Source organism: Procambarus clarkii, chromosome 4 (genome assembly GCF_040958095.1).
Source record: "Procambarus clarkii isolate CNS0578487 chromosome 4, FALCON_Pclarkii_2.0, whole genome shotgun sequence".
NCBI classification, from domain to species: domain Eukaryota; kingdom Metazoa; phylum Arthropoda; class Malacostraca; order Decapoda; family Cambaridae; genus Procambarus; species Procambarus clarkii.
Window position 1 is genome coordinate 9762918 of NC_091153.1, and position 23540 is coordinate 9786457.

A 23540-nucleotide genomic window follows, 5' to 3' on the forward strand; every position below is an offset into this window, starting at 1 on the left:
ACTTCTCCAAAATTCATTTTTATTTCTAGTCTGACGCGACACGGGCGCGTTTCGTAAAACTTATTACATTTTCAAAGACTTCACAAATACACAACTGATTAGAACTTACGTCTCTCTGATATTATATCTACATTTGAGTGAGGTGGGAAGGGTGATGTGGCATTAACACAAGACAGAACAGGAGGGGATATTAATAGGGTATTAAAAGTATCAACACAAGACAGAGCAGAAACAATGGGTATTGAATAGAAGTGTTTGTAGAAAGCCTATTGGTCCATATTTCTTGATGCTTCTATATTGGAGCGGAGTCTTGAGGTGGGTAGAATATAGTTGTGCAATAATTGGCTGTTGATTGCTGGTGTTGACTTCTTGATGTGTAGTGCCTCGCAAACGTCAAGCCGCCTGCTATCGCTGTATCTATCGATGATTTCTGTGTTGTTTACTAGGATTTCTCTGGCGATGGTTTGGTTATGGGAAGAGATTATATGTTCCTTAATGGAGCCCTGTTGCTTATGCATCGTTAAACGCCTAGAAAGAGATGTTGTTGTCTTGCCTATATACTGGGTTTTTTGGAGCTTACAGTCCCCAAGTGGGCATTTGAAGGCATAGACGACGTTAGTCTCTTTTAAAGCGTTCTGTTTTGTGTCTGGAGAGTTTCTCATGAGTAGGCTGGCCGTTTTTCTGGTTTTATAGTAAATCGTCAGTTGTATCCTCTGATTTTTGTCTGTAGGGATAACGTTTCTATTAACAATATCTTTCAGGACCCTTTCCTCCGTTTTATGAGCTGTGGAAAAGAAGTTCCTGTAAAATAGTCTAATAGGGGGTATAGGTGTTGTGTTAGTTGTCTCTTCAGAGGTTGCATGGCTTTTCACTTTCCTTCTTATGATGTCTTCGATGAAACCATTGGAGAAGCCGTTATTGACTAGGACCTGCCTTACCCTACAGAGTTCTTCGTCGACTTGCTTCCATTCTGAGCTGTGGCTGAGAGCACGGTCGACGTATGCGTTAACAACACTCCTCTTGTACCTGTCGGGGCAGTCGCTGTTGGCATTTAGGCACATTCCTATGTTTGTTTCCTTAGTGTAGACTGCAGTGTGGAAACCTCCGCCCTTTTCCATGACTGTTACATCTAGAAAAGGCAGCTTCCCATCCTTTTCCGTCTCGTAAGTGAAACGCAGCACGGAACTCTGATCAAATGCCTCCTTCAGCTCCTGCAGATGTCTGACATCAGGTACCTGTGTAAAAATGTCGTCAACATACCTGCAGTATATGGCCGGTTTCAAGTTCATGTCGACTAAGACTTTTTGCTCGATGGTACCCATGTAGAAGTTTGCAAACAGGACACCTAGGGGAGAACCCATGGCGACCCCATCTACTTGCTTATACATGTGCCCATCCGGGCTCAAGAAGGGTGCCTCTTTAGTACAAGCTTGGAGTAGTTTCCTCAGAATACTTTCTGGCATGTCAAGAGGAGTACAGGCTGGATCACGATACACTCTGTCGGCTATCATTCCGATTGTCTCGTCCACAGGTACGTTGGTAAACAGCGATTCTACGTCCAACGAGGCTCTTATCCCTGTGGCCCGTGTGCCCCGCAGTAAGTCCACAAATTCCTTTGGAGACTTCAGGCTGAAGGCGCAAGGAACATAAGGAGTCAGCAGGCCGTTGAGTCGCTTCGCCAGTCTTTACGTGGGTGTGGGTATCTGGCTAATGATTGGCCGAAGTGGGTTTCCAGGCTTGTGCGTCTTGACATTTCCATACGCGTATCCAGGTTTATATTCCCCAATGATCTTTGGCAGGTGGAGTCCGGATTTCTTGGCGTTCACAGTTTCGATCAGTTTGTTGACCTTTGCTTTTAATTCGGCTGTAGTGTCCTTCGTTACCCTTTGGAACTTAGTTTGGTCAGAGAGTATGATGTTCATTTTCGCCAGATATTCGTCTTTTTTAAGAATGACATATATTGGCGACTTGTCACCTCTCCTGACAACTATCTCCTTGTTCTCACGAAGAAGGTCACTACCAACGATACCTTACAAGCAGAACTTATTGCAGAAGGAGGAAAGAATCGAGGCAACTACAGAAGCACCATACTGTCCCCCGAGCTTAAAGCGGCAGCTAAAAGCCTTCGTGAGAACAAGGAGATAGTTGTCAGGAGAGGTGACAAGTCGCCAATATATGTCATTCTTAAAAAAGACGAATATCTGGCGAAAATGAACATCATACTCTCTGACCAAACTAAGTTCCAAAGGGTAACGAAGGACACTACAGCCGAATTAAAAGCAAAGGTCAACAAACTGATCGAAACTGTGAACGCCAAGAAATCCGGACTCCACCTGCCAAAGATCATTGGGGAATATAAACCTGGATATGCGTATGGAAATGTCAAGACGCACAAGCCTGGAAACCCACTTCGGCCAATCATTACCCAGATACCCACACCCACGTACAGACTGGCGAAGCGACTCAACGGCCTGCTGACTCCTTATGTTCCTTGCGCCTTCAGCCTGAAGTCTCCAAAGGAATTTGTGGACTTACTGCGGGGCACACGGGCCACAGGGATAAGAGCCTCGTTGGACGTAGAATCGCTGTTTACCAACGTACCTGTGGACGAGACAATCGGAATGATAGCCGACAGAGTGTATCGTGATCCAGCCTGTACTCCTCTTGACATGCCAGAAAGTATTCTGAGGAAACTACTCCAAGCTTGTACTAAAGAGGCACCCTTCTTGAGCCCGGATGGGCACATGTATAAGCAAGTAGATGGGGTCGCCATGGGTTCTCCCCTAGGTGTCCTGTTTGCAAACTTCTACATGGGTACCATCGAGCAAAAAGTCTTAGTCGACATGAACTTGAAACCGGCCATATACTGCAGGTATGTTGACGACATTTTTACACAGGTACCTGATGTCAGACATCTGCAGGAGCTGAAGGAGGCATTTGAGCAGAGTTCCGTGCTGCGTTTCACTTACGAGACGGAAAAGGATGGGAACCTGCCTTTTCTAGATGTAACAGTCATGGAAAAGGGCGGAGGTTTCCACACTGCAGTCTACACTAAGGAAACAAACATAGGAATGTGCCTAAATGCCAACAGCGACTGCCCTGACAAGTACAAGAGGAGTGTTGTTAACGCATACGTCGACCGTGCTCTCAGCCACAGCTCAGAATGGAAGCAAGTCGACGAAGAACTCTGTAGGGTAAGGCAGGTCCTAGTCAATAACGGCTTCTCCAATGGTTTCATCGAAGACATCATAAGAAGGAAAGTGAAAAGCCATGCAACCTCTGAAGAGACAACTAACACAACACCTATACCCCCTATTAGACTATTTTACAGGAACTTCTTTTCCACAGCTCATAAAACGGAGGAAAGGGTCCTGAAAGATATTGTTAATAGAAACGTTATCCCTACAGACAAAAATCAGAGGATACAACTGACGATTTACTATAAAAACAGAAAAACGGCCAGCCTACTCATGAGAAACTCTCCAGACACAAAACAGAACGCTTTAAAAGAGACTAACGTCGTCTATGCCTTCAAATGCCCACTTGGGGACTGTAAGCTCCAAAAAACCCTGTATATAGGCAAGACAACAACATCTCTTTCTAGGCGTTTAACGATGCATAAGCAACAGGGCTCCATTAAGGAACATATAATCTCTTCCCATAACCAAACCATCGCCAGAGAAATCCTAGTAAACAACACAGAAATCATCGATAGATACAGCGATAGCAGGCGGCTTGACGTTTGCGAGGCACTACACATCAAGAAGTCAACACCAGCAATCAACAGCCAATTATTGCACAACTATATTCTACCCACCTCAAGACTCCACTCCAATATAGAAGCATCAAGAAATATGGACCAATAGGCTTTCTACAAACACTTCTATTCAATACCCATTGTTTCTGTTCTGTCTTGTGTTGATACTTTTAATACCCTATTAATATCCCATCTTGTTCTAATGCCACATCACCCTTCCCACCTCACTCAAATGTAGATATAAACTCAGAGATACGTAAGTTCTAATAAGTTGTGTATTTGTGAAGTCTTTGAAAATGTAATAAGTTTTACGAAACGCGCCCGTGTCGCGTCAGACTAGAAATAAAAATGAATTTTGGAGAAGTGATTTTTGATTTACCTCCAACAGTGAAGCGTAATGTACGAAAGATTGAGAAAATTCGTGTTAGAATTATTAATCTTACTTTTTCGGTCATATTTAATAATATATGTCTACAGGAAAGACTGCTACCAAAATATACTAATATACATATACATATATATAAAACTGAAAACTCCACACCCGAGAAGGATTCGAACCCAGACAGCCAGGAGCACTATGCACCATGGCGTCGTGTGGTCTGTTGTTCATGTGGCCCCACCAAGTGAGGTGATTCGATAAAATATCTATGCCCGAGTTGACCACTGAGCGCTCTCGGATCTTGGATAAATAGTCTCACAACTACCAAGATTTTTGTAGAGTCGTGTAGTCTAGTGGTTAAAGAACCAGATACGCCATGGTGCATAGTGCTGCTGGCTGCCTGGGGTTCGAATCCTTTTGGGGAGTGGAGTCTCAGTTGCATATTGGCTTATCGAATTATATATATATATATATATATATATATATATATATATATATATATATATATATATATATATATATATATATATATATATATATATGTCGTACCTAGTAGCCAGAACTCACTTCTCAGCCTACTATGCAAGGCCAAATTTGCCTATTAAGCCAAGTTTTCATGAATTAATTGTTTTTCGACTACCTAACCTACCTAACCTAACCTAACCTAACTTTTTCGGTTACCTAACCTAACCTAACCTATAAAGATAGGTTAGGTAGGGTTGGTTAGGTTCGGTCATATATCTACGTTAATTTTAACTCCAATAAAAAAAAATGACCTCATACATAATGAAATGGGTAGCTTTATCATTTCATAAGAAAAAAATTTGAGAAAATATATTAATTCCGGAAAACTTGGCTTATTAGGCAAATTTGGTCTTGCATATTAGGCTGAGAAGTGCGTTCTGGCTACTAGGTACGACATATATATATATAGGGGTACCACCACTGGTTTAATTAAAGGGACCCACATCCTCGAAGAAGAAAATAAATAGTGTTCAGAGAAGACCTTGTGGATTCTCACTGAATACTTTAATCTTTTCCTCTCCTACCACCCCTATTATTTTTTTTTTTTATTTTATTTTATTGCAATGTTACAGTTTACAGAAAACACACACTTATATAACAATATACCAATCAGTGTTCGAAGACCTCGTCCAGTTCCTCGGGGGTCGGGTGCGTACCCAAGATACAACACGCATTTCCCCTCTGAACAGCGACACTGAGGCGCTGGAACATAAAACTGGCCGCTCTTGGGTCTCTAGTCTTCCCAATGAGTTCCTCGCCCAGCTCCTTCAGGAACTTAAGTGCACATTTACCCCAGGCGCCCAGAGTCTCAGAGCCTATTGGCACGAACCTGTAACAACGTTCTAGGTCCCTGTACTTGTTAGTTTTCTGGGTCTCCCTGAAGGTGGCCGCCCCGCCTCCCTCAGCTGCGCTGTAAGGTAGATAGGTATCAGCCAATGTGGATGCACACGTGTAGTCCCACACGACCTGTTTACCTTCCCTCCACGGCTGCAGGGTGACTCCATCTGGGCGTTTTTGGCTGTTGTCAGGCCTGCACAACTGAGGTTCCCTTTGTGCTGGGCACCCAGCTGAAGCCAAACTTCTCTTGATGATGTCATTGACTGCTTCATGTCTGGCAATCTTTCCCTGTGTCTTACGACAGATGAGACCATGGCTGCCGTATTGGTCTGCCCGTGCATGGCCGCAAATACACCGGTGCTCGGTGGAGATAGGGGCGGCAAGGCGCAGAGCAACACCAATACTTAGGGTCCGATGGTCCAGGCGGGTGCCCAAGGCGGACTGATGGTCAAGTGGATTAAGGCGTCTTGTACATACCAGTTGTGTTGCTCCTGGGAGTATGGGTTCGAGTCACTTCTGGGGTGTGCGTTTTCAGTTGCATATTGTCCTGGGGACCATTCAGGCTTGTTCGCATTTGTGTTCCTCACGTGTGCCCCAAAGAATGAGGTGATTTGGTAAAATGCTATGCCCAAGATTACTATCCGAGTGCCGGTGGTGGGGTGGTTCAAATAGCCTCGGCTATCACCTCATTTTGTCCGGTCGTGATGGTCAAGTGGATTAAGGCGTCTTGTACATACCAGTTGTGTTGCTCCTGGGAGTATGGGTTCGAGTCACTTCTGGGGTGTGAGTTTTCAGTTGCATATTGTCCTGGGGACCATTCAGGCTTGTTCGCATTTGTGTTCCTCACGTGTGCCCCAAAGAATGAGGTGATTTGGTAAAATGCTATGCCCAAGATTACTATCCAAGTGCCGGTGGTGGGGTGGTTCAAATAGCCTCGGCTATCACCTCATTTTGTCCGGTCGTGATGGTCAAGTGGATTAAGGCGTCTTGTACATACCAGTTGTGTTGCTCCTGGGAGTATGGGTTCGAGTCACTTCTGGGGTGTGAGTTTTCAGTTGCATATTGTCCTGGGGACCATTCAGGCTTGTTCGCATTTGTGTTCCTCACGTGTGCCCCAAAGAATGAGGTGATTTGGTAAAATGCTATGCCCAAGATTACTATCCGAGTGCCGGCGGTGGGGTGGTTCAAATAGCCTCGGCTATCACCTCATTTTGTCCGGTCGTGATGGTCAAGTGGATTAAGGCGTCTTGTACATACGAGTTGTGTTCCTCCTGGGAGTATGGGTTCGAGTCACTTCTGGGGTGTGAGTTTTCAGTTATATATATATATATATATATATATATATATATATATATATATATATATATATATATATATATATATATATATATATATTATTAAATATGACCGAAAAAGTAAGATTAATAATTCTAACACGAATTTTCTCAATCTTTCGTACATTACGCTTCACTGTTGGAGGTAAATCAAAAATCAATTCTCCAAAATTCATTTTTATTTCTAGTCTGACGCGACACGGGCACGTTTCGTAAAACTTATTACATTTTCAAAGACTTTAGTTCACAAATACACAACTGAATAGAACTTACGTATCTCCGATTTTATATCTACATTTGAGTGAGGTGGAAGGGGTGATGTGGCATTAACACAAGACAGAACAAAATGTGGTATTAATAGGGTATTAATTTCATCAACACAAGACAGAACAAGGGTGTTAATAGGGTATTAATTTCATCAACACAAGACAGAACACGAAACAATGGATATTGAATAGAAGTGTTTGTAGAAAGCCTATTGGTCCATATTTCTTGATGCTTCTATATTGGAGCGGAGTCTTGAGGTGGGTAGAATATAGTTGTGCAATAATTGGCTGTTGATTGCTGGTGTTGACTTCTTGATGTGTAGTGCCTCGCAAACGTCAAGCCGCCTGCTATCGCTGTATCTATCGATGATTTCTGTGTTGTTTACTAGGATTTCTCTGGCGATGGTTTGGTTGTGGGAAGAGATTATATGTTCCTTAATGGAGCCCTGTTGCTTATGCATCGTTAAACGCCTAGAAAGAGATGTTGTTGTCTTGCCTATATACTGGGTTTTTTGGAGCTTACAGTCCCCAAGTGGGCATTTGAAGGCATAGACGACGTTAGTCTCTTTTAAAGCGTTCTGTTTTGTGTCTGGAGAGTTTCTCATGAGTAGGCTGGCCGTTTTTCTGGTTTTATAGTAAATCGTCAGTTGTATCCTCTGATTTTTGTCTGTAAGCAAAAAATTAAAAGCAAAGGTCAACAAACTGATCGAAACTGTGAACGCCAAGAAATCCGGACTCCACCTGCCAAAGATCATTGGGGAATATAAACCTGGATATGCGTATGGAAATGTCAAGACGCACAAGCCTGGAAACCCACTTCGGCCAATCATTAGCCAGATACCCACACCCACGTACAGACTGGCGAAGCGACTCAACGGCCTGCTGACTCCTTATGTTCCTTGCACCTTCAGCCTGAAGTCTCCAAAGGAATTTGTTGACTTACTGCGGGGCACACGGGCCACAGGGATAAGAGCCTCGTTGGACGTAGAATCGCTGTTTACCAACGTACCTGTGGACGAGACAATCGGAATGATAGCCGACAGAGTGTATCGTGATCCAGCCTGTACTCCTCTTGACATACCAGAAAATATTCTGAGGAAACTACTCCAAGCTTGTACTAAAGAGGCACCCTTCTTGAGCCCGGATGGGCACATGTATAAGCAAGTAGATGGGGTCGCCATGGGTTCTCCCCTAGGTGTCCTGTTTGCAAACTTCTACATGGGTACCATCGAGCAAAAAGCCTTAGTCGACATGAACTTGAAACCGGCCATATACTGCAGGTATGTTGACGACATTTTTACACAGGTACCAGATGTCAGACATCTGCAGGAGCTGAAGGAGGCATTTGAGCAGAGTTCCGTGCTGCGTTTCACTTACGAGATGGAAAAGGATGGGAAGCTGCCTTTTCTAGATGTAACAGTCATGGAAAAGGGTGGAGGTTTCCACACTGCAGTCTACACTAAGGAAACAAACATAGGAATGTGCCTAAATGCCAACAGCGACTGCCCAGACAGGTACAAGAGGAGTGTTGTTAACGCATATGTCGACCGTGCTCTCAGCCACAGCTCAGAATGGAAGCAAGTCGACGAAGAACTCTGTAGGGTAAGGCAGGTCCTAGTCAATAACGGCTTCTCCAATGGTTTCGTCGAAGACATCATAAGAAGGAAAGTGAAAAGCCATGCAACCTCTGAAGAGACAACTAACACAACACCTATACCCCCTATTAGACTATTTTACAGGAACTTCTTTTCCACAGCTCATAAAACGGAGGAAAGGGTCCTGAAAGATATTGTTAATAGAAACGTTATCCCTACAGACAAAAATCAGAGGATACAACTGACGATTTACTATAAAACCAGAAAAACGGCCAGCCTACTCATGAGAAACTCTCCAGACTCAAAACAGAACGCTTTAAAAGAGACTAACGTCGTCTATGCCTTCAAATGCCCACTTGGGGACTGTAAGCTCCAAAAAAACCAGTATATAGGCAAGACAACAACATCTCTTTCTAGGCGTTTAACGATGCATAAGCAACAGGGCTCCATTAAGGAACATATAATCTCTTCCCACAACCAAACCATCGCCAGAGAAATCCTAGTAAACAACACAGAAATCATCGATAGATACAGCGATAGCAGGCGGCTTGACGTTTGCGAGGCACTACACATCAAGAAGTCAACACCAGCAATCAACAGCCAATTATTGCACAACTATATTCTACCCACCTCAAGACTCCGCTCCAATATAGAAGCATCAAGAAATATGGACCAATAGGCTTTCTACAAACACTTCTATTCAATATCCAGTGTTTCGTGTTCTGTCTTGTGTTGATGAAATTAATACCCTATTAATACCCTTGTTCTGTCTTGTGTTGATGAAATTAATACCCTATTAATACCACATTTTGTTCTGTCTTGTGTTAATGCCACATCACCCCTTCCACCTCACTCAAATGTAGATATAAAATCGGAGATACGTAAGTTCTATTCAGTTGTGTATTTGTGAACTAAAGTCTTTGAAAATGTAATAAGTTTTACGAAACGCGCCCGTGTCGCGTCAGACTAGAAATAAAAATGAATTTTGGAGAATTGATTTTTGATTTACCTCCAACAGTGAAGCGTAATGTACGAAAGTTTGAGAAAATTCGTGTTAGAATTATTAATCTTACTTTTTCGGTCAAATTTAATAATATATGTCTACAGGAAAGACTGCTACCAAAATATTCTAATATATATATATATATATATATATATATATATATATATATATATATATATATATATATATATTTATATATATATATGTATGTGTGTGTGTGAACAAGCCTGAATTGTCCCCAGGCGTATATTCAACTGAAAACTTCACACACATTTAATTCACATTTGTGTTGCTAACGTGGTTCCACAAAAAGAAGGGGATTTGATTAAACAACCATGCCCAAGATTACCATCAAAGTGCCGTCGGGGAGGTGGTTCAAATAGCCTCGGCTATCACCTTTTTTTGTACGGTTACTGATGGTCGAGAGGTTAAGGCCTCCTGTACACCAGCTGCATAGTGCTCCTGGCAGTATGGGTTCGAGTCATTTCTGGGGTGTGGAGTTTTCAGTTGAATATACACCTGGGGACCATTCAGGCTTGTTTGCATTTGTGTTGCTCACGTGGCCCCACAAAAAGGAGGTGATTTGCTTTTTTTTAAGTTTTACTTTTAAAAGACTAAATTTCATAACACGTTTCTATTCTTAATACTATTAGTATTGATGGGACAATAAAGCATATATCTTACAATTGGGGCTGGCGGTGGGGGCTCTGCATTGCCATAGCTGAGGAAAAAGGCCTGAGACGAGGTGTGGCCCGTTGTTGACTGAGGCGCTGCAAGATGGGGCACACCGGACGCCACACCCTCGCTGCTGACATGCTTCTTCCTACTACATGAAGAAGCGAAGACATGTTGCTTACGCTACGCTTTCTGTAAATGTAAAATGTTTTCTTTTGAGATATGTCAAGAACTGACACAGAGCTGACTCGCTTTTTTAGTTGTAGTTATTGTGTCTATTTTTTACTTAGCTCGTGTGTCTTCAATGGGTCGCGAAGACCTCTTTTATTACTTTTATTCAATGGATTTGTACACATTAAAAAGTTTCATTTGTTTCGACAAATAATATTATTAATATATAGTTAGGTTATTTAGAATTTCGTGTAACCCATCACTGATGAACAATTGTTCAATTTACAAAATAATAATGCACAAAGATTCAAGACTTTGACAATATTATATCAAGGCCTTGAATATGTTTGCTATACATGTATTGTTTATTTATGAAAATACTGTTGGAAAGTTATTAATTAGAAACAGTCCTCATAGTGATAACTGTCATTTACAAAATACCTAGTAAAGACTAATAGGTTCTATGCAGGTCAAATATCCAAAGATTTGAAATTTAGAATTTTGCTATATAAATATTCTGTAAGACATGGACAATTGTCTAATGCTTTGTTTATTCATTTGTCAGAAAGCTGTCACCAAATTTATTAAAAGAGGGCTTCTTCAAAACCTAATTGAAAAATTATTTTCAGTGGAAACATTATAGAATCTGCTTTAATACAGATTACAAAATCATTCCATTTGAACATTTTTTGTGGTTTGTATAACTTTGATCCATTTTTGATTGATAAGCTGAATTTTCCTGAATTAATATATTTTCTATTTTTTCCTTTAAAATGATAAAGCTTTCTATTAATATATATGATTTAATTTTCTTTAACTTAAATTAAGACTAATGTAGAAGTATGACCGAACTTAAATTACCTAACCTATCCTAATGTAACCTAAACTAACATAACTAAGTCAATAATGCATGTTCCTAATAAAATATAACAATGTTATTTAAAATAAACCAATTGGAAGCATTTTTTTGAAAATAGGGAAAATTACTTATCCTATTATGCAAATCGGGCCTTGAATACTAGATGGTACTAAAACTCACCGCGAAATACAAACAATCTTAAATTGTATACATACAGCCTGTGAGAGCCTTTGTTTTGTAATCAACGCTGCTGAAACTAAGATATTTAACATACAAATTTGGCAACCGCAAAAGTGGTCCACGAAAACTTAAGATAGATAACATACCAATAGACTATGTCTCTTCTTTCAAATACCTTGGTGTCTCTGTCACTTGTACCTCAACTGCAGTCAATAAGTTACATCAACAATGTAGAGACAGACTCAAGGCTCTCAGAACTGTAGTGGGGTACAGCCCTAAATATGGTGTTAATATTAGAATAGCAAAAATGATGTACTTAGCATATATAAGGTCTCTGATAGACTATCATGCACCAGGTTTAGTCCTGCAAAATGGCAAAAGTATTGACAGACTGGAAAAAATGCAAAATGAATCACTCAGAATTATACTTGGCTTTCCTAGAACTACCAAAGTTCTGAATATGCCGAAAGAACTAAATATACTTAGCATTCGAGATAGAATATCTGAAATCAATCTTATGATGGGACTAAAACTTCTGCGTGATAACAAAAACAATATTGTGTCAGTTGAACTGTTAGAACACATACGAAATGGAACCAGTGAGTCTAAATGGATTCAAAGAACAGCCACTCATATTAAAATGATGGGACTGCACGATGTATATACAGATGAAAGAGTACAGCACTTCCTTCCACCCTGGCAGATAGTACTTTTTGACATCCTGACGCCTGCATACACCACCAAGAAACTAAACACAAACAACCCTCATGCTCAGCTTGCTGCTAAATTAAGCACCATAGAACACATTCACAATATACAAACTGAAAACAACATAACACCGACCATATACACTGACGGATCACTCAATACAGCTACAGGGAGAGCAGGAAGTGCTGTTATCAGCCAGATGGCAGCACAATTTAAAGGAATATACGAATTAGTAACTGGGCATTCACAATGCAAGCTAAGTCGGTAGCATTCGAAATTATTGACAACACTGAAGTAGACAGCTTAATTATTTCCGACTCCCTTTCCTCACTACGAGCAATAAACAGTTTGCAATCAAGTAATAACGTGCTTATCTCAGAAGCCAGACATAGATATATAAGCATACTTAACGAGAGGATAAATATAAAAATGTTGGGGATTCCATATTTCGCTTGCAGTAGATAAATGACATGAGATTAAGAAACTCAGTATTGTGAAGACTAATAATAAACAACATATCCCCTATGACTGTAATATCTCCATTGATCAAACAATTATGTATTAGCGATAAGACCCACATTAATGTATAATGACTTACTGGAAATATAATTGAAAAAGAACTTTCTCTGTAACTAGCTGACATGTAACTATTAGGTGTGAAGGATAGATGAAATTGTTTATGTAATAGTCTAAGATGAGGTTTGATAAAGACCTTTTGTGCCCTCTGTAATGCTTTTGCGCTACCACTCACAGGATGAGTATGGGGCGCACCTCCGGCAGCAACAATCAAAACCAAACAGTACCGTGCTTACCGGTTCTTTCTGTAACTGTGTCTGGTCAAAAATGAGTAGTGAGCCAGGGAGCTGCCCAGAGAGAACTGTACATACTGCTTATCTCTCCGCCTATATACACAACAGGGACTCACTTGGTCACGCTCTCAATCGCTGACGGGTACTGCGTGACCGGCGCCTGATACGCAGGATTTCAAGGAAATTATTGTATCTCATCTTCATTCCAACCTTATAATCATGAAATGAGAGGACTCATAATAATTATTTGGTTGAAAGTTCCAATATGTAGTGATGGACCATCAGTAATTCACTTTTGAGCGATTCACTTTTGAGAGAGAGAGAGAGAGAGAGAGAGAGAGAGAGAGAGAGAGAGAGAGAGACAGACAGACAGACAGACAGACAGACAGACAGACAGACAGACAGACAGACAGAGAGAGAGAGAGAGAGATAGACAGACAGAGAGAGAGAGAGAGATAGATAAACAGACAGAGAGAGAGAGAGATATTAAGCTAGCTCCTTGTGGTATTTCATGATCCAAGATCTCGATGTCTTCCTCGTTCTGAGTAAAGATCAGGTCCAATAGACTTGTTGTATCTCATTGTTTTCTAGTGTCATCATTCACATGTTTTGTTAAAAGGTTCCTTTCTATAACATACAACAATTTGCTCCCCACGTTTCTTTCGCACCATGGGGATTCATCAATTCCTAGTCAATCTCTTTACGATTTAGCTCCCACTATGACTAGTATTTTAGCTCTCATTCTATGTGTTGTTGCTGCTGCTGTCTGGAGTTTATCTATACATGGCTTGTTGTTTGCCTAGAAGCAAATTTGAGAGTTTGACTTGTGAGAGTTTGGCCAGATTTGACTTGTGAGAGTTTGGTCCACTAGGGTGTTCCTTGCAGCAGTTCGCAGGCCCACATATCCATCTTGGTCCGGCACTCCATGGAGAAAATGATCTAGTTTTCTCTTGAAGATGTCCACGGTTGTTCCGGCAATATTTCTTATGCTCGCTGGGAGGATGTTGAACAACCGTGGACCTCTGATGTTTATAGAATGCAAGGTGAACCATCCAAAAAGGGTAAATATCAATAAATAATTAATCATATTAATTCCCCCTGATATAACTGTCATATATTGGTTACGATTATTACTGCGTGCCCCCATTTTGACGGGTGAAATTTAAGGGAAAGAAGAGTTAGCAATCAACTACCTGGTACAACATGTAACATGTGATTACTCACCTAAAAGGAGTATTAATCTGCGATCATCTGTGTTCATGTCAGGTTGACCGGGCCAAAATAAACTATACAGATAAGGCTAATCATTTGTAGTCTTAACACCTAGTAACATTGTAGTGAATGTCTGCCAACCGATAATTTTGATTGATAGACAATAAAAATAATATACACCCCAACTTGTGTAGGAAACGATTTGTGGGATTTAAATATCATACAGTCCACTTTAACATTGTACAATCCACTATCAAAATAAATCAATTATCAAAAAAAATAAATTAATATAGATATTAATAGAAATTATAAATTAGAATTCATTAAATAAATTAAAAATTGTATTAAAATAAATAAATAAATCCTAGGAGTCAGTTTTCCTCATGCTTGTGTTTCAATCGTGTTTTAGTATCTATGTACTGGTTTGGTGTATTTGTTTTTGTATTAGAATGGTGCTCTGTTGCTGGAGGTGTATCCTGTGGTATTCGACAATGTTATGGTGCTTCGGTACCTTGTCTTTTATTTATATGCTATTTTGTAATAAAGTGAACAAAATATCCTGGGTGACCACGACCAACCTAAGAGTCCGACACTACAACAAGCAACTTTCATACACACGGCTAGATCAGAACTTTGAACCAACTTGTTACACCTAGTCCTTGAACACTACTATCAATTCCTGGTTGATACCTGGTTGATGGGGTTCTGGGAGTTCTTCTACTCCCCAAGCCCGGCCCGAGGCCAGGCTTGACTTGTGAGAGTTTGGTCCACCAGGCTGTTGCTTGGAGCGGCCCGCAGGCCCACATACCCACCACAGCCCGGTTGGTCCGGCACTCCTTGGAGGAATAAATCTAGTTTCCTCTTGAAAATGTCCACGGTTGTTCCGGCAATATTTCTTATGCTTGCTGGGAGGACGTTGAACAACCGCGGACCTCTGATGTTTATACAGTGTTCTCTGATTGTGCCTATGGCACCTCTGCTCTTCACTGGTTCTATTCTACATTTTCTTCCATATCGTTCACTCCAGTACGTTGTTATTTTACTGTGTAGATTTGGTACTTGGCCCTCCAGTATCTTCCAGGTGTATATTATTTTATATCTCTCTCGTCTTCTTTCTAGTGAGTACATTTGGAGGGCTTTGAGACGATCCCAATAATTTAGGTGCTTTATTGCGTCTATGCGTGCCGTATATGTTCTCTGTATTCCCTCTATTTCAGCAATTCGTTGCTAAAAATCTACATACTTTGTTCCTCAGTGTTTTTGCGCCTTCACAAGATTACCTCAGATTCTGGCTCCTTTGGGCCGCCTGAAAACTCTCTCAGAGATAACACGTAGCGTCCCACGGTTATCTCTGCCCGGTCAGCTCAACATAACTGTTGTTGCCTATAATGATAAGCCTGCACCTCTGAATAGTTCATAGGGCGTTGAGCATTATACCCCGTTCAACCGACACAAAGCGGAGCCTAAGTGACTGCTTCACTGTCACCACAAGGCACTTACTCACTTAACTTCTACACTCCTTAACATATAACACAACCAAATGAAATATACGCGTGAGCTTTCAATAAGTTGACAAACATTACTGAACCACCGCTAATCCACCATTGTAACAATGGTCACAGTCACCATTGTAACGTTTACAACAATCACTCCTACTACCAGTGTAACGTTCTTTTAGAAACGTTACACATGAAATATACTACTTACTAGACAACAATGTAAAAAGTTGTTCTCTTTACCATTAGAGAACAACATAAATTATGACCCGAAATAAAATTAAGAAAACTCCTTATCATATCTCAAGATGAGATATCTTGGTGGTATGGGTTTCCCTAGCTAGCTTACGACCTAATCACACCACGCTCGTTGAAGCTGCGGCTGTCCACCAAGACACAGGTCTATCGAGCATTTAGTGCGTTTTAAAAAGAATGAGTTGTCAAATGTGCACCTAGGATGCTCTGTTCGAGCTGTTGACGAGTCCACCCTTGAGAAGAGTCACGTCTGGTGATCCCAGACTTCAGTCAACGGTTCGAACCTAAAATGAGCAGTGCAGAGCTGGCTAACTTGCTAAAATACTGCTTTAGTCCATAAACTATACACTGACAGGGCATTACCTACTTTCCCTGTTTGAAAGTGCGCTTTTGTGGAGAGCATCTCACTGGCATAACAAATGTATGTTACCATTCCTCCCAGCTCTCACCTGAGTTGCTCTTCTCTCCATGTGTTACTCCCTCCGTTCTTTCTTGTGTTCCTCATCCAGCTTTAATCTGTTGTGCTCCTTCAACTCACATTCACGTCTCTTCCAGGTCATCCAACTTGCGTTTTTGTCCTTGTAGCTTTTTGTTCAATCTATTTTAAGTAGCTGTTGTAATCGGCATCAAGATATGATGTTTACAACATGTTGCTATCACTTGAGCGTGTATCACACTGACCTTTAGCCGGAAGATCACCGTGAATCTCAATGGCTTTATTATTGTGCTTTTCTTACATACGAATTTTCAATGACATCATTTATTAAATAAATATTCTTATATTTAAAAAATTATTATATATTATAATGATTTTATGGCCAATACAATGTACCCAATTACTCACAGTGGATATTACCAGCAGTAAAAGCTTAGTGTAACAGCAAAATGAATTATTAAGAAGCACTGAAGCAACTGAATGAATCGCTCAGAAAATATGTTTTTATGATAATTAAGACCTCTATGGGAATCACACCAAATATTACACATTTAACTGAACGAAAGTCATATGGAGGGTCTCTCTATAAATTCTAATATTTAGTAAAGCATTTAACATAAGCCTAACCCGACCAGCCTATGTCTGCCCCGAACCCAGATCATTCCCCATGCAAAGTTTTGTAAGGCTAGCCGCAAGTGTCTGCCTTTCAACTTTGGACAGACAAACAGGCATTCTCTCGTTATAGTTTAGATATATATAAATTAGGAGGAGGTGCCCGGGAGAATCTTTCTCTCCCAAACCCCACATTCCGCCCATCTTCTTTTCCCTTCTCCTCTATCACCCCTTCCCTCACTCTCTTCCTCCTCTTTCCTGCCCCCTCCCCTCTCTCCCTTTGGGGATTTAACATCGATATATGTAAGTGTTGAGTTCAAGGAAAGACGAACTACAAAACAGAACAGCGAAATCGCTGTAAGTGAAAGTGCGGTCGTTATCCCTGCTGTGATCTCTAAGGTGCCATGAATGGAACACTAGGCCTTCTGAAGGTTCCTTGATTAGCATGTTCTACCGGAAAGCTGGATGACAGCTAACGTAGTCCCAATATACAAAAAGGGTGACAGGCAAGAGGCACTGAACTACAGGCCAGTGTCCCTAACTTGTATACCATGCAAGGTGTTGGAGCAGGTCGTGAGGAAAAAGCTCACAAAGCATCTGGAGAGAAGGAGTTTTGTAACAAACACCAGCATGGGTTCAGGAATAGTAAATCGTGTCTCACAGGTTTAATATAATTTTTTGGCCAGACAACAAAAACTAGACAAGAAAAAGAAGGGTGTGCAGACTGCATTTTCTTAGACTATCAGAAAGCCTTTGACACCGTACCCCATAAGAGGTTGTTACAAAAGTTGGAGAAACAGGTTGTAGTTAAAGGTAAGGTGCTCCAATAGACAACGGAATATCTAAGCAACGGGAAACTGAGGGGAGAAATCTCAGTGCGAAGAAATGTCATCAGCGGAGTCCCACAGGGCTCTGTACTTGGACCATCCTTTTTCTGATATATGTAAACGATCTTCCAGAGGGTATAGACCAGGGGTGGGCAACCTTTTTGAGAGTGCGTGCCAAAATCAGCCAAGTCTCTGACACAAACTTTTTCCACGTGCCAACCATTTTTTTCAGAACATATTTGGTATCTCTTAAGAACTTTTTAAACGAAAAAATAATAAATTACCTCAGTGCAGTAAAACATAGTATAAAAAAAACAGAATTTTTTTTTTATTTAACCTTCAGAAGTACATTTCAACAGCCTTTAAGCTTTTGTGACTTTAATAGAATACAACAGATAAAAAACTTGCTGACTCCTTTTATATACATTCAGTGAGACTTCTGCTGCTTCATAACTGATGACAGAGATTTTACATCGGGTTTATATTTAGTAACATTGAGAGATATGCATGCAGCGCTAGTTTCATCTGTCATGCTACTCCTGTTACGAGACTTAACAAAGTTCATAATTGAGAACAAAGATTCGCAAGCATATGTAGACGAAAACATGGTTAGCAATGCTGTTGCAAGGTTTTTTAAACAGACATAATTTTCTGGAATAGTATTCCAAGTCCTTAATACTTCGTTTTCCGCATTTCTCTTTGTTACTTTCATCTCTAATCTCTCTCTTTCAATATTTTCCAAGTCAACTCTAAGGTCAACAAATTTCTGCTTCCAAATTGAGCTACTCTGAAATTCAATCAACTGCATCTTAAAATCATCCATGTCTATCCATGAAAACATTTGCAAGTTTAGTTCATCCATTTTGATGCTGTCTGGAAACTTGATGAACTTTACTGTGTCTTCCAGTTCTTTGAATTTGGCAAATCTTGTAGAGAACTGCCAAACTGTTGACTCGATAATGTTTACAAACTTTTGAAGACATTTGTGGTCTGTTCTGTCATCTTTTAGATCACTGATGTACCTCTTTAGGTTTGGAAAGTATCTAAATCTCTCATTATCTACATCCCTCTTAAAAACTTTAAGCTTCATTTCAAAAGCTGTTATGTAACAAAACATAACATCAAGTGTCTTACGAGAGCCCTGTAACTTAATATTCAATCCATTTAAATGTTCACAAAAATCTGCAAAAAAACATCAGTTTACAAACCCACACGATGTCAGAAAATTCATGGTATGACACTTGTTGGTCGTTCAAATAGAGCTTTATCTCATCTATGCATTCAATAAATCGTTTCAGAACCAAGCCTCTGCTAAGCCAACGAACATGGTTGTACGTTTTTAGTCCTTTATACACAGATTCCTAGGCATTGAGTACTTATACCAAGAGTTTATAAGACTTCACTTGGTTCGATAGACAAAACCCGTTTTTGTGTGTTTGTGTGGTGTGTTGTGGCGAAACATCGTTGAGTCGGTGACATCTTGCTTATGCCAGCTCTGTTCTTAGGGAGCAGGCGAGCGAGTACGTGTGAATTTAAGGATTAAGACTATTCTTACAATTATATTGAGTTTCACAAAGTTATTGATTTATAAGAGGAATAATTTTCACCTGGAGATGAAGTACTGACCTTCTCGGGGAGGAGGCAAGTGAGCAACTGTGAGAAACACTACAAAGCAAGACTGCGAGAGAGTTACGAGTCTGAGATCGTCTGAACATGTGTTCATTACGGGGACTTCATGGGGGTGAGGGACTGTTGATTTCACTGGTTATATTACGGCCGTCAATGGAAAGAAGGGGACAGCATAAGAATTCTTATCTTTCTTTAGCTTTCGAAGGTGAAGATGCTTTAGATTTAGATAGTAAAGTGAGTTTAATTAATATGCGTCAAACTGAAGTCGGGCGGCATTCAAACACATGAGGTTTAGGGGGGGGAGATGTTGTGGGGGTTTAAATTCAAAGTTTACGAAATTAATTTTTAAAGGTGGGCGGGCATGGCGTATTTTGCCTTCACAGATATGATTGTCAGTGTACATTATGGTTATGGGTGCAGCCTTTAGGTTAGAAAGGCTTATTACATAAAATATGAGCCAAAGTAAATAGAGGGGAATCATCATACATCGGCATGATCGATGACGTAAAAAAAGAAGGTAACTATGGCAATAAGATCAACTTCTTTTTCTTGAGACCTCTTTAGCTTCGTAGAGCTTAAACCTCTTCACCACCAGGACGTACATATACTGTCATGGCATGTAAGCTTATACCCCAAGGAAAGTAGTTTTTTTTTGTCTGTGCTTAGGGTGACATGTGCTTGCATCTGTGCTTAGGGTAACCTATGCTCTTGCGAGCCAGAGACAAGTCATCGGCGTGCCAAATTTGGCACGCGTGCCAAAGGTTGCCCACCCCTGGTATAGACACATTCCTCTCAATGTTTGCTTATGATGCAAAAATTATGAGAAGATTGAATTGTCGGGGATTGAACGCAGACCTGCATGAAACGAGACCGTCGCTTTACCGTCCAGCCCAAGTGATTGGGCTGAACGGTAGAGCGACCAAGAATCTTTGACTTAAAGATTCTTGGTTATGAGTTATATTCGTACAGCGTGTATATGATAACACTAGATAATATTGTTATGCAGACAAGTTCCATTCCTTGTTTTATATATACTTAACTTGAATGGATGGTGGCAGCAACCTTTTATTATTTCCACTATTCTAGCACTCCATTCTCTCTCCATTCTGTCTCTCTCTCTCTCTCTCCATTCTCTCTCTCTCTCTCTCTCCATTCTCTCTCTCTTTCTCTCTCTCCATTCTCTCTCTCTCTCTCTCTCTCTCTCTCTCTCTCTCTCTCTCTCTCTCTCTCTCTCTCTCTCTCTCTCTCTCTCTCTCTCTCTCTCTCTCTCTCTTATTCTAAATCTTTCTGTTTCTCCTAACCGCTCTTCCTCACACCTCCTATCTACCTCTCTACCTCCCTCGCCCTTTGATTTTTATTCCTACTTTCCTTTCTCTTTCATTTTCCGATACGTTACAGTACCACTTACAACTGTGTCTCACACAACCCATACCACCTACAACCACTTCACAAACAACCCATACCACCAACCTCCACATTACACACAACCCATTCCACCGAGAACACGTACCACAAAAACCATTCCACATGTGAGAGCGGGAAGCACAGGTGTTTGAGTACATTACTTTTTCTTAGGTACAGGTGCAAGCTTCATCTTCATATCAATTTTGTTTGACGTCTTTTTTACGTCAATAATAATCCTTAGTAACTACTAGAGCACCCAGTGTTCTCTTGGTTAGACTCTACTACTAGAGAGTAGTTCAACCACTAACAAAGAAGTCCAACACTATTGTTACTAGACTTCTTTGTTTGTGGTCCTCCACTTGTGGTTTTCCCAGAGCAACGACGTCATTGGTCGTGAGACTATCAGGTCAATATTTACTCACTCAAGTGCTCATAAAAAAGTGGGCTTGTATGATGTTCAAAGATAAAGGACAAATGATAATGTTTTATAACGCTTTTCAAGTAACAGTTTGTTTTTGATTCAGATACTCGGGAGTAAAACCCTCTTGCAGCGTATGGTGAACCCGTAAGTAGCACTTATCTTTGGAATGGCTTAAGAGAAACCACAAGGTTACAGATAACAAGAACGTAAGAATGAAATGATACCATTATTTCATAATTTCAAACACCCATTGTATCTTCTTGTAAATAAATAAATAATAATAAATAAATAAATAGTATAGTTTAATGATTAAACTTACTCGCCAGTACACTGGGTGCTTGAATTTACTCCTGATTAGTGTCGGTCAAAGCTAACTCGTGTTAGAGACACGGGACGTTCATGTTGACCAGACCACACACTAGAAGGTGAAGGGACGACGACGTTTCGGTCCGTCCTGGACCATTCTCAAGTCGATTGTGAGAATGGTCCAGGACGGACCGAAATGTCGTCGTCCCTTCACCTTCTAGTGTGTGGTCTGGTCAACATTCTTCAGCCAAGTTATTGTGACTCATCGCCTGCACATGGGACGTTCAATTGATAACCAACTCCAGCAGAAACAACCTAACTAATCACTCAGGGACAATCAGTCATTAACTCAGCTCTTCAATGACTATCGGAACTGACCTGGGACAATGGATCTTACTGTCGCTCAGGAAATCACTATACATGTGCAGTATATGTCAATACCTCGTCAAACCCCGGTAGTACAGTCTGGTTCGTTCTCGACTCCCAATCGAAAATTCAAGGTTCGAATCCTTTTCGGCACAGAAATGGCTGGGCGCATTTCCTTTCACCTCATGCACCTGTCCACCTAGCAATAAATATATACCCAGGGGGGGGGTCAGCTTGTTGGGGGGGTTGCATCCTGGGCGGGGTCAGTAATTAGACCCTGGGGGATTGGGGGACTTCGGTATAAGCCTAACGTGTTCTGTATGTATTACCTGGCTTCCTGTCCCCCGACAAAATGAATTATTATTAGTATTATTCAACGGACTACAATCAGGCTCAATCCTCACACAATCTTGAGGTTATCTTGAGGTTATCTTGAGATTATTTCGGGGCTTTTTAGTGTCCCCGCGGCCCGGTCCTCGACCAGGCCTCCACCCCCAGGAAGCAGCCCGTGACAGCTGACTAACACCCAGGTACCTATTTTACTGCTAGGTAACAGGGGCATAGGGTGAAAGAAACTCTGCCCATTGTTTCTCGCCGGCGCCTGGGATCGAACTCAGGACCACAGGATCACAAGTCCAGCGTGCTGTCCGCTCGGCCGACTGGCTCCCTAGTCAATGGCAATGGCGTAACAACAAAGGATAACAAAAACACATTTGTGATTCTACGTAGTTTATTCAAATATTTCAAATACATAAAATCTTTCACACTCTCCTGAGTGCTTTATAACCTAACTATATAATATGAACAGGATGCACATCTCAACGGCCAATACAGTTGCTCTCTTGTTGTTTTAGATTCAGCTACTCGAAACAAAAAATTCCAAGTAGCACGGGCTATGGTGACCCCGTAGTAGACTTAACCTGGCACAAGAGCAGTGCTGTAACTGTGAGTTGCTCTCCTGCGTGAAGTCCTCTTATTCGTCTTAACGACCCGACCATGTCATCATCCCCAACTGCTGGTGTTCACAAGTGAATGTCTTCCAGGAAATCAGTGCGACCTTTCTTGTTCACTTCCTCAACAAAATCCTGGGAATGAGTAATATGTGACGCCGATAATGATAGCATAACCAAATTACATATGAAATTCAATAGTAAGACCAAGAAGATCACCAATATGTTGGTTTTGGGAACGCTTTATTTAACATTATGGTTTTTGCAGTAAAAATGCCCTCTTAGATCCATATTCCTAGTTAAGTGGGCATCCTGGAGATACCCAACATGACAGTTTACTATCCAGGGTTAACAGAGATAGGGCTTGTGCACGAGATCGGTGCACTGTAATGAGCCATTCAAGTCAGCTGTGGGATAATCTTGAGAGACCATCCTCTCACACTGATCTTAGGTTATCTCTCGTGGATCATTGATAAACCTCATGACAAAGCAAAGGCATCCTTTACACCAAGACGGAAATTAACCTCT

At 41.0% G+C, this 23540-nt stretch overlaps 2 protein-coding genes across 3 annotated transcripts in view; both read right to left on the reverse strand.

Annotated features, from left to right (window-relative positions):
* The window catches only part of LOC123751238 (uncharacterized), a 26373-nt gene extending 13212 nt beyond the window's left edge, over window positions 1-13161 (reverse strand). Inside the window, exons 1-2 of the mRNA XM_045733340.2 lie at window positions 13102-13161; window positions 10381-10563 (exon numbers count right to left, since the gene is read on the reverse strand). Of these exons, the coding sequence (XP_045589296.1) occupies window positions 10381-10544 (164 nt within the window). The 5' untranslated portion in view covers window positions 10545-10563; window positions 13102-13161. The remainder of the gene's footprint in view (window positions 1-10380; window positions 10564-13101) is intronic.
* A 9619-nt stretch (window positions 13162-22780) lies between these two features.
* LOC123748750 (ankyrin repeat domain-containing protein 29) overlaps window positions 22781-23540 on the reverse strand; it is a 37821-nt gene continuing 37061 nt past the window's right edge. For both annotated transcript variants that reach the window (XM_069332881.1, XM_069332877.1), the window contains exon 15: window positions 22781-23147. The gene's annotated coding sequence lies outside the window, so the exon portion shown is untranslated. The remainder of the gene's footprint in view (window positions 23148-23540) is intronic.